This window comes from Gallinula chloropus (assembly GCF_964237585.1).
Source record: "Gallinula chloropus genome assembly, chromosome: Z".
NCBI classification, from domain to species: domain Eukaryota; kingdom Metazoa; phylum Chordata; class Aves; order Gruiformes; family Rallidae; genus Gallinula; species Gallinula chloropus.
Window position 1 is genome coordinate 44,345,110 of NC_140089.1, and position 10,937 is coordinate 44,356,046.

Consider the following 10,937-nt stretch of genomic DNA (forward strand, 5'->3'; position numbering starts at 1 on the left):
GAAAAGGCCCCTCTATATAGTGAACTGCCGGAAAGGAGAAAAAAATATGCCCTGTTCACTGATGGGTCCTGTCACATTGTCAGAAAACAATGGAAGGTTGGAAGGTTGACAAAGACTCCCACACAAGTTGCAGAAGCTGCTAAAGGAGAAGACAAATCCAGGCAGTTTGCAGAGGTAAAAGCCATCTAGCTGGCTTTAAACATTGCTAAATGAGGAAAGTGGCTGAAACTGACTCATGGATGGTGGCCAATGCCCTGTGGGTGTGGTTGCAGCAATGGAAACAAAGCAACTGGCAGCACAAAGGCAAACCTATTTGGGCTGCTCCATTGTGTCAAGATGCTTCTGCCCAGCTAGAGAACCTAACTGTAAAGGGATGTCGTGTAGATGCTCACAGATCCAGGAGTCGAGCCATCGAACACCATCAAAACAACCAGCAGGTCAATCAGGCTGCTACAATTGAAGTGGCTCAAGTAGACCTCAATTGGCAACATAAGGGGAAATTGTTTATAGCTCGTTGGGTCCATGACACCTCGGGCCATCAAAGAAGAGCTGACACATACAGATGGGTTCGTGATCGAGAGGTGAATTTGACCATGGATGTTATCTAGCAGGTCACCCATGAATGTGAAACATGTGCCTCAATCAAGCAAGCTAAGCAGTTAAAGCCTCTGTGCTATGGAGGACAATGGCTGAAATACAAATATGGAGAGGCCTGGCAGTTCAATCTCATAACTGTCCCATAGACAAGCCAAGCCAAGTGGAACATGCTCACAATGGTAGAAGCAACCACCAGCTGGCCAAAAACTTATTCCATGGCTTATGCCACTGCCCAGAACACCATCCTGGATCTTAAGAAGCAAGTTCTCTGGTGACATGGCAATCCAGAAAAAATTGAGTCAGCCAATGGGACTCATTTCTAAAACACTTTCATAGACACCTGGGCCAAGGAACACGGCATTGAATGGGTCATATTCCACCAGCCTGTGGGAAAATTGAGAGGTACAATGGACTGTTAAAAATTATGCTAAAAGTGATGGGTGGTGGAACTCTAAAAACCTGGGATATGCATTTAGCCAAGGCCATCTGGTTAGTTAACTCCAGGGGTCCTGCCAATAGAGCTGTCCCTGCCCAGTCAAAACTCCCACAGACTGTGGAGGGGGATAAAGTCCCTGTAGTGAATGTGAAAAAGCTGTTGGGGAATACAGTCTGGATTGTTCCTGCTTTAGGCAAAGGCAAACCCATTTGTGGGATTACTTTTGCTCATGGACCTGGGTGCACTTGGTGGGTGATGCAAAAGGATCAGGAAATCCAGTGCATACCACAAAGGGATTTAATTTTAGGTGAGGACAGCTGCTAAATTGTTTCTGTATAACAAACCAGTCCATGGAAGATGGTATAAATAATAGATAAATTATATGTTATGAACCATTTGAATCAACTGAAAATGTAGTATTTGGGCATGATGTAGATGGTGCAGAAAAAGGGGTGGTGCGGTGGTTTAGCCCTGGCTGGAGGCCAGGCACCCACGAAAGATAGTCTGTTACTCATCTATTCAGTTAGACAGGGGAGAAAATATGTATTGAGAGGCTTAGGAGTCAAGATAAGGACAGGGAGAGATCATCCCAGAATCAACGTCACAGGCAAAACAGACCCAACACAGAATAAAGGAAATAAACTCTCTAATTTATTACACTACACTGCACACACAGTGACACTGGAGTCAGATAATGAGAAGTGCGACCAGATCTTAAACCACCTTCCTCCCACCCCTCCCTTCTTAGTAGACTTCACTTTAGTCATGATTTCGCTCCCTTCTACCCCCACATTGTAGCACAGAGAGGGGCAGGGAATGGGGGAATGAGGGTTTTGGTCAGTTCTTGGCAAGTTGTTTACCTTTTTGGCCAGGGAAGGGGGTTGGGGAGTGGGGGAGCATTCCTCACACCCTTCCCCAGCTGCACCATGGGGTCCCACCCATGGGAGACAGTCCTTTGCAAACTTCTTCAATGAGTCCTTTCCCACAGGTCTTAAGCAGTTCAGTGTGAGTCACTTCTATGGGGTGCAGTCATAAATCATAGAATGTCTCTCAGTCTCTCCAGGCCCAGACTGCTCCAGCCTGGTCCTCTATGGGGTCACCAGCCTCCCCCCTCAAGCAAACCTACTCTGGCATGTATATCTCTCTTTTGCTCTTCTTTATATCTCTGTCTCTCTCCAGGGGCTGCAAGTGCTGGCAGGAGCTTGTTCCAACGCAGGTCACAACATCTTCTATCTGTCTCCACGTGCTCCAGCATGGGGCCTCTCCATGGGCTGCAGGGACATCTTTCTCTCCAGCACCTGGGTTGTGTCCTCCCCCCACTTCCCTGGCCTTGGTGTCTGCACAGTTCCTTACATCCTCTCACTCCCTTCTCTGGTGGCAAAAAGTGGTTTCTTGCAGGTTTTTTCTCCTAAACGTGATTCCCAAATGCGCTGTGATGGTCACTGATGGGCTTGGCCTTCGTCAGTAATGACTCTGGCCTTGAGCTGGCTGGTGTTTGGTCAGGGAAGCTTCTGGCTGCTTCTGCTTCATGTGGAAGCCGCCCCTGCAGCCACCCTTCCCACACCAGAACCCCGCCTTGCAAAACTACGACAGGTGGGGTTTGTTTGGTTGGTTTTTTTTCCTTTTTATGTCCACAATGTAACATCATCTGCAATAGCATAATCCCTGCCATTGCCCTTGAAGATCAAGCTCTGCATCCTCAGGAAGGCTGCAGTAACTAGTCAGAGGAGTCAGCACACAGTCCTGTAACCAAGTGCAAGTCTCAGTAACAGTCTGTGGTTCTAGCCAGACTGGAAGAGAAGAATAGCGATGTGGCCAAGGTAGAAGTAGATGAAGTGCTTGGTATCATAAGTCACGTAGCTGCTGAAGTTCCTTCCCACAATGCAGTGCCAAGTGGGACTGTATCTCTTGTCAAACTCCTTTATGTGAGCAGTGATGTTGTACTTCTCCAAGGCCCAAGTTGCACACTCCACAGCATCTTGCTGCACCTCTTCAGACATGTCCGCATTCTTGATCACTGCTTTTTGATCACTCAGGGTTGTCATTCGGTGGGTGCTGCAGGACTGGCCCTGTGTGGGCCTGAGCGGGCAGGGCACAGAACAAGGAGAGCACCAGCACAACTGACCTGACATCCAACCGCACTCAAACTGTCCTGGAGCCGCACAGAGCGCTGCTCCTCCCCGACCAGCCCCTTTTATGGAGGAGTGTTGTCAAGTCATGTGGAAAAGAGCCTGGTCCAACTTGGCTCACCTGTGCTGGCTGCTTGGGGAGGTAACTCTGGCCTGGTTGGAACCAGAACATTATCAAGCTTCCCAAGTTTTTTTCCTCTGTAGATCTCACAGAAGGACATAAATGTTAAAAACAGTTAGCCATGCTGAAGGACTTTCACACACATTCAGTGCATGTTAAACATCTTTCCCGGGACCTTAGTAATCTGCAGCTTCACGTGGAGTTGAAGTCAGGCCATGTATTTCTAGTGCCAGGCATTTTTCTCCAGCATGCCGTTGCCTTTCAATACACTGCTAATGATTGTTTTTGAGCACTGTAAATACTATGTAGCATGCAAGGAACGTGACATCCAAGACTCCTGAAGTCAGGCTCCAAAATCCATTTAATGCTATGCTTAAATAAGTAGCTCTGCTTATGAGTACTCTACTGTAGGCAAATGCTGCCATGGACGTCAGTGGAACAGCCTTCCTACTGCCTTCTAGGTGAAACAAAATTCACCAAAAAAAGCCACTTTCTCTAATTGGAATAATTTTCCTTTTCTCCACTCTCCTCTTCCGTCATTGTGTCAGTTTCATGCTTTGTATGCTTTCCTTTAACACCCTTGTTACCCCATAAGCTCTTACAGGTTCAGTGGTGGTATTTTGCCCTCCCATTTCTAAAGTCACCTGTCCAAAATGCCTTCTTCCCATCTGCAGCCATCTTTCTGCTTTTTCTCTAACTGCCCTGGGCTTCAAATACCTTCCTAAAGCTGTGCTTGTGTTAGGCTGAACAAGAAGGCTGCGACCACAGTGCTCTTTTCTAGACATACCTGTCTTGGAGCAAGAAATAAAGCAGTTATCAGAAGTGGTGCAGAGACAACAGACTGTTCCCTTCACACTTGAAGCAATTCCTCTTTTCTCCTTTTCCTTTCTGCTGACTGTCATTTAGTAAAGTTACAAGGAGGGATTCATACTGCCTATGGGCAATGTGTACAAGGTCTCTGTTTCTACCTTACTGTGAATAACTCTGCTAACCACTGGAAACAGTTAACTTCCCATGGCGCTGCAGACATGTGGAAATGGGAGAGAAGAGCAGCTTTGAGTCACTTCTGCAGGTACTTACCAGCTGGGTCAGATATCCTCTGACTGGATCATTTGCACTGCCCCTAAGGATTACGTTCAGCAAAGGTCTGTGACAGCACACTGCCAAAAGTACTCTTTGGTGTATAATAACAGAGACACGTTGAGAATGAGATAGTACAGAGCCCCTTACAGATGTTCTTTCTATTGGCAGCTCTTTCCACATGAGCAGTTTACCCAGGCATTGCATCCTGCAGATTATCATTTTCATGACCCTATTCCCCTCAAAAAAAAAAAAAAAAAAACCAAAAAAAACCTCCCACAAAAAACCCACAAAAAAGGCAGCAAAAAAAAAATATCAACTTCTCATGTTATTTTCTTTCTTACTCAGTACCGGATCCAGGCTCTCCCCTGTGCTAAAAGAAAGGTTATAATAACAAGAGCTCACAGTGCTTTTAGTCTTCATTAAAGCATACAGGGGGATGTGTCAGCTGCAGGGCAGACATAGAAGATGCAAACACAAGATGTGACTGTTTTGTGTTTATATATACTTATGCTGCCTTTCCTGAAGGGCTTGGAAGTCTCATACACAAACAAAGACAGTTTATGGGTTACAAATATTAACCTTAACAAAATTAGTTCTTTGTATGGCTTTTCACACTTATCTAAAATAGATACTGCTTTCCATAGCAACACCTTCTGATATGAAAAAGAAAGTGAGAAGCGCTCGTTCCTTCCCATTTTCAACAATAATTGTAATATCTTGGCCGCTCTGTAAACATCATTTATTCAGGGGTATATAAAAAAAAGGGAAATACATCCTTTTGTTGCAAAAGGATAAGATCAGCTTTCAGCCACTGAGGTATCAACCTCTAGCATCTGTTCTCCAAGATGAGAGTATCACATTTATGTACATATCACTGTCATGGTTTAACCCCAGCTGGCAACTAAGCCCTACACAGCTGCTCCCCAGTGTGATGGGGGAGAGAATCAGAACGATAAAAGTGAGAACATTGGTGAGTTAAGAATAATTTAATAACTGAAATAAAATATAATAGTAACAACTAATATTGTTCAAATAAAAAATATAAATAACACCCCAAAAATATAAGTAATATAAAGGAAAAACAGTTGCTCACCACCAACTGACCAATGCCCAGCCAGCCCCTGAGTGGCAGTCCTCCTAGTTCATACACAACCCATGACATCAGATGGTATGGAATATCCCTTTGGACAGTTGGGGTCAGCTATCCTGGCTGTGTCCCCTCTCAACTCCTTGTGCACCCCCAGCCTACTCCCTGTCAGGACAGTATGAGAAACTAAGTCCTTGACATAATGTAAACACTGCTTAGCAACAACCAAAACATGAGCATGTTATCAACGTTATTCTCATCCTAAATCCAAAACACAGCACTGTACCAACTCCCAGGAAGAAAATTATCTCTATCCCAGCTAAAACCAGGACAATCACAGATTAAAATCAGACTAAAATTTAGATAAATATTTTATCTAGGGGTCTGAAGACAAGTGATGCAGATAACAGTTTTACTACTCCAATAACTTCTACAGGTGGAAAAACTGAAATACAAAGATATTCATTTCACTGTTTTTTTTGCAGAAGTGAAGTGCCTCAATGAGCTGGAGGTCTTCTGTTTTTCCATCCTTATCAGACTTTCCTACCCCTTTTTAATCTCTTTTTTTAGATGTTTTAATCCACTATTATGCACATCCTTAAGAAAAAGGACAGCTAAGGTAGATGGTAAGTTTTGGCTTACTTTATCCTCATTGAAAAAAAGATGTCTCAGTAGTAGGAGAAACTTCAGAAAAGGAGAAATGGGAAAATGTAAATGTTAACTTGGAAATTAGTGGATCTAGTGGATCTTTATGCAGTGCAACAAAATTTTTTAAATACTGTAATATAGCAGTAACTATTCTGTGCTGTGCAAGTAATGTTTTCCCTTCAGAAGTGCTCAGCAGAGGGCTTTTGTTCCCCTTGGTCAGCTGAAGACACTCATGTTAGTGGGAAAGAGTGTCAGGAAACGAATATAAATGTTATTGTGAGAGGAAACCTGTTTCAACTCCCATGATTACAGTTTAACACAGCTGCACCCCAGGAGAACAATAGCAAGATTTATTTCTTTTATAAGTCTCAATTTTATAAAGAATAAAAAAGTCCTGTTAAAGAGCACAAGAACTGTCTGGGAGGATGTGAACACAAAAGAGAGGGAGGAAGAGAGAGCACAAGAGAGCAGGGATGCACGTGTACTTACGAAAGGCGAAATAAACATGTTTCTATCTAATATTTAACTCATTTATTTTGAATACTTAAAGAAAAGGAATCATAAAACCTCCAATAGGCTAAGCAAAAATCCAGTGTAAAAATTAAGTCCTATTTTGCATGCTTACTATAGCCAGCTATGAACTCTGTGCAAAACAAAAAACTAGGCACCCAGGCAGGTGGTCCACATGCGTGTGGTGGGGACCTCAGTGTCCCTTCACAAAACCAGGTCCTAAGGGGTGATTTTCTTGTCTGCCAGTGGCCTGCAGCAGCTGCCTTGCTGCTTATTTGTAATCTGTGCTTTGCTCTTGCCATAGGACGAGCAACTGTGAAACGGTTCCCTGTCCGCATGCTGGCTGCATGCACGTGGGGCAAGTACACCTGCCTCAGTACTTCACCTTGCCCCAGAGGCATAGGTGTACACTCACATCAACATCCCAGGGCGAGGAGGCAAGGCTCGAGGTTGCTGGGATGTGTTTTGCGTCTTGCCAGGAATCTGGGAAACGCTCGGCAATTCTCTTTGTCCCTTCTGCCTTTTGTGCAGGCCCTTCTATATAAAGCCTTTCTGAATCGATCAGCTTTCAGTGTCACTGCAGAACAGGCCTCCTTCCAGTTTCCCAACTGCTGGTGCTACCAGGCTGTTTGTGAGGGGCTGCTGTTTTCTATCAGTGACCCAGCGCTTGGACCCCCGCCCCTCGTCGGCACGCTGCCTTCGCAGCCAGCCTGGAAAGGCTCCCATGCCTGGGGAGGAGATTAGCCAACGGGAAATCACACTCAGTGCAGTGACCATGTCAAGTCTGAAAGAAGCCTCCTACCCCCAGGTCGCTGTTCTGCAGCTGAGACAAGCACGTCTGCTTCTCAGCTGAGAAAACAGAACAGACACTCTTGAGCACTGTGAAAAATAAGTTGAGGAAACAGAAACGATAAAAAGCAAAGCCTGACCATCAGGGACTACAGAGCAGGCAGTACAGCCCACCAAGAGAGACCCTCCCTGCATTTGTTTTGGTAATATGTAGGTAAATATTGTATATTTAATCTGCTCCTGTTGCTTTGCAAAGTTATTGTTTCAGGTGGGGAGGGGGAGAAATTATTTTATGAGACGTGCACAAGAAGAACTACTCAGCTGCCTTCTCAAATACTCTGTTCGAAGTCAAAATTCATTCCACGTACTTTCCATTGGTAATTTGTTGGTTTGTTTTTTTTTTTCCAGAGGGTATAGGATCTCTTCACCTTCTGCCCTAAACAAGCAGCATCAGTTTTCTCTGACAGTAGTTATCTGCATATGAGTTCGGAAACATCAGTATGCAAAAGTGAGATCAGTTATACATTTTGGTCAGGAAATTTATGTTTTATATCCCGATCTGGTGTGGATATAAATCTCTGTGGCAAATCCTTTGACCTGTCCATGTTTCAGTTGCCCTGTCTGTAAACAGAGGATCAGTTATTTTTAAATTGCTGCAAGAAAACAAGATGTGCTTTTTCTGTGTACAAAACCAAAATATTGGTTTTGGAAATGTGATCAGTTATCACCCTCTGTTACTGAAGACTAAGTGATTTGAAAGACATAAATGTATGCTACGGTTTAGATGTAAAATTGGAAGTGGCATAAGTCAATGTTGATTTTTACATGAGGCCTCTGAAAAGAAATTCATATTCTAGGAAGGTAGAACATTTGAAAATGCATGGTAGCCATGCTGCATCTCCTATGAGTTCCCTCTGTTTCTCCTCCTATTCCTACATGTACATCAAAAACAGAATGAAGAAAGAACAGCAAAAAGAAAGGACAAGTGTTATGAAGGAAATTGGTACACTACTGAAATAAAGAAAGCTTCCCACTGATTCAAAAAGGTTCAGCTAAAGACTTTTGACGTTTAATGAGAACTGTTTGTTCCACAAGCCAAGAGAAAAAAATCAGTAATCATTTCAGAACTAACTTTACTTTCTCAAGCGACGGATCATGGATTTATTACAAAGATGTAATCTATTTTTCATAGCAATTTTGAAAAAAGAATTATCTGACTTATTCTTTGCATCGTCATTGTTGTCTGTTACTTTTAGATAGGCAGGTTGTATTCCAATTTATGCCATTACTCACAGACATCCAGCAATGTGTAAAAATCAATATTTCTAAATAGAGAAAAACACATCTCATAATCTTACTTTTTCATCTCTCTTTGTCTGCCACCAATTTTGAGAGAATAAAAACTAAAGAAAAAAAGAGATAGAGATGATCATGGTGTTAGCTTTGTTTCTGTTAGCTATTTGGTTTCAGATGCTTGTCCCCCAATGCTTTAATGTATGTGGTACTAAGGCACTTCTCCCATAAAGAAGGAAAACTGTTGCAAGTCTTTGGGAAAATGTTTAGTCTCTGAACTTGCCACTACCAATAGTATCATAAAAAGACTACAGGATAAACTTGTGTCTGCCGTATTTCAAAGGAATAGCAATGAAATTAAGCTAGGAATGGTTTTGGCTCCAGAACTTAGACCAGTCTGCTCCTAGTGGATCCTTTAACAAGCCCAGTATCCAGATTTTCTTATTTGGCGCAGATACTTTTTTATTCCTTTGCATACAGGGGCACCAGTAAACACAAGGTAGTATTTTAGACCATCCACATTAACAACACTTACATGACCTAAGGATGCATGACTAACCCTGCTCGTGTCTCGTTTTAAAGATCAGTGTGAGGATCATCCACTTGCAGAGGAAATTGGGTGGGCTCTGCTATCTCCGTAGGAACATCCTTCTCCTCTTCCTGGACCAAGATTGTTCCTCAGACTTTAGGCTGAAGGGAGGAGGGAGGCGGAGGTTTCCTCCACCATGGTTGCACCACGTGGAGCCAAGCAAATTCCTCAGTCAGTGCAGCAGCCGCACTTGTGAAGCCATTAGCAAGGAAATGAGCCACCCCTTTCACCCAAATAGCATGGCAGAGAGGGTGCCAGGAAGGATACCTCTAGCTGCTGCTCAGTCAGCGAGGTGGCAGATCTAGCTGCAAAAAAAATCTGCAGTGTTTTCTGTGAGGGAATGTTCTTCTTTCTGGGAATGACTGCTATTTAGCAATGACCCTCATCGCTTTTACTGAGTGAAAAATGAACCACCATTTGTTCTGTGGGACTTTCAAAAGCAAAATGAAACTCAGAGTGTATTTAAAAAAACCTCCAGAGGGTCAAAAGGCTTTTTAAAAAAAAAAAACCAAGTCAGAGCAGAAAAACAGAACTTAGTACTGAATTATGAATTATCTCTTACCAGTGGAAGATGTCAGAACTTTGCTATAGCAGGAGCACTCAGATCATCTCCTTTTTCCCCCATCTCCAGTGTTTCAAATTTAGATATCTCCATCCTTCTGGAAGAAATCACTTCCAAAGGTTGGGAACCTTTGGCGGGACTGGTAACAACCAGATTGGAAGGATTACTCCAGTTCTATGCAGTCAAAGGAAAAAATGTACACCTGCTGCCATATGATCCATCATCCTTCTGCCTGCTGGAGGAATTACTCTGAGACGTGCCAGTCATAAACTCTTTTTTCAATAGCAGAGATGCCCAACTTCACACTATTTGGTGCCCTTGCTATATTAAACATGCATAATTGGTTGTTTCATTAGCAAGTTTGTTGTAAGTCATCCCTTACCCAGAGTATCAAAGAAATTAGGACAGAGACCCTCAGTTTGCCATGGTGCAATTTGGGAAGTGAGGCATGCAGAAGACAGGTATCTCACTGGCAGAGAGAGGCTAAGTGCAGTACAGGGAGAATGCATGGACAGAGAAGGATCTAGAAGTGGAAGGTGGGCAGTGATACAGCTGTTGAGGAAGGAGGGAGGTCGTGACCTTTGCTAAGCAAAAAAGTCCCATAGGGCCAAACCAAAGATGCTCTGCAGTATCCCCCCAGGATTACCAAGCTCTGTGTATTGCATTGGCTCACTGAGGGGATGGGCATGGTTCAAGAATCACAGCCCCTAGAATGCAGGTTGTCTGCTGGTCTTCCACAAGAGTTAGCAGAGTTGAATTCTGAGTTTGTTTAGGGAGATCCACTTAGGAACTGTTGCCAGCCAGCTCAGAGCTGTGCTGCTCCTTACATCACAAGTGACTCGGAGTCACGATAGGTGGAACAAATAAATAAGTAACAGTTCAGGAGAGAAATCAAGGGCATAATGGAGTAGGGAAAACAATGCTTCTTATGGTTTTACAAATCATCAGATGCTGAATCCATCAGCCGAAAGCAGGGATAAAACCTTTTGCTCTCCAGGACTTGCATTAACTTCTGTATGACTTGCTAATTATGCTTATTTTAGGTTTTCTTTTCTAAGAATTTCTTACAAGCAGAAAGCAAATTCTTGATTTT

General features: G+C 43.4%; 1 protein-coding gene across 1 annotated transcript; it reads right to left on the reverse strand.

The window, feature by feature from the left end:
- Nucleotides 1–2,814: 2,814 nt before the first annotated feature.
- On the reverse strand, nt 2,815–3,078 carry LOC311203656 (dynein light chain 1, cytoplasmic-like; the record flags this gene model as incomplete). The annotated part of the gene is made up of 1 exon (XM_084278411.1): nt 2,815–3,078. The coding sequence occupies one exon, from the start codon at nt 3,076–3,078 to the stop codon at nt 2,815–2,817; it is 264 nt and encodes an 87-aa protein (XP_084134537.1).
- Between the last annotated feature and the right edge of the window lie 7,859 nt (nt 3,079–10,937).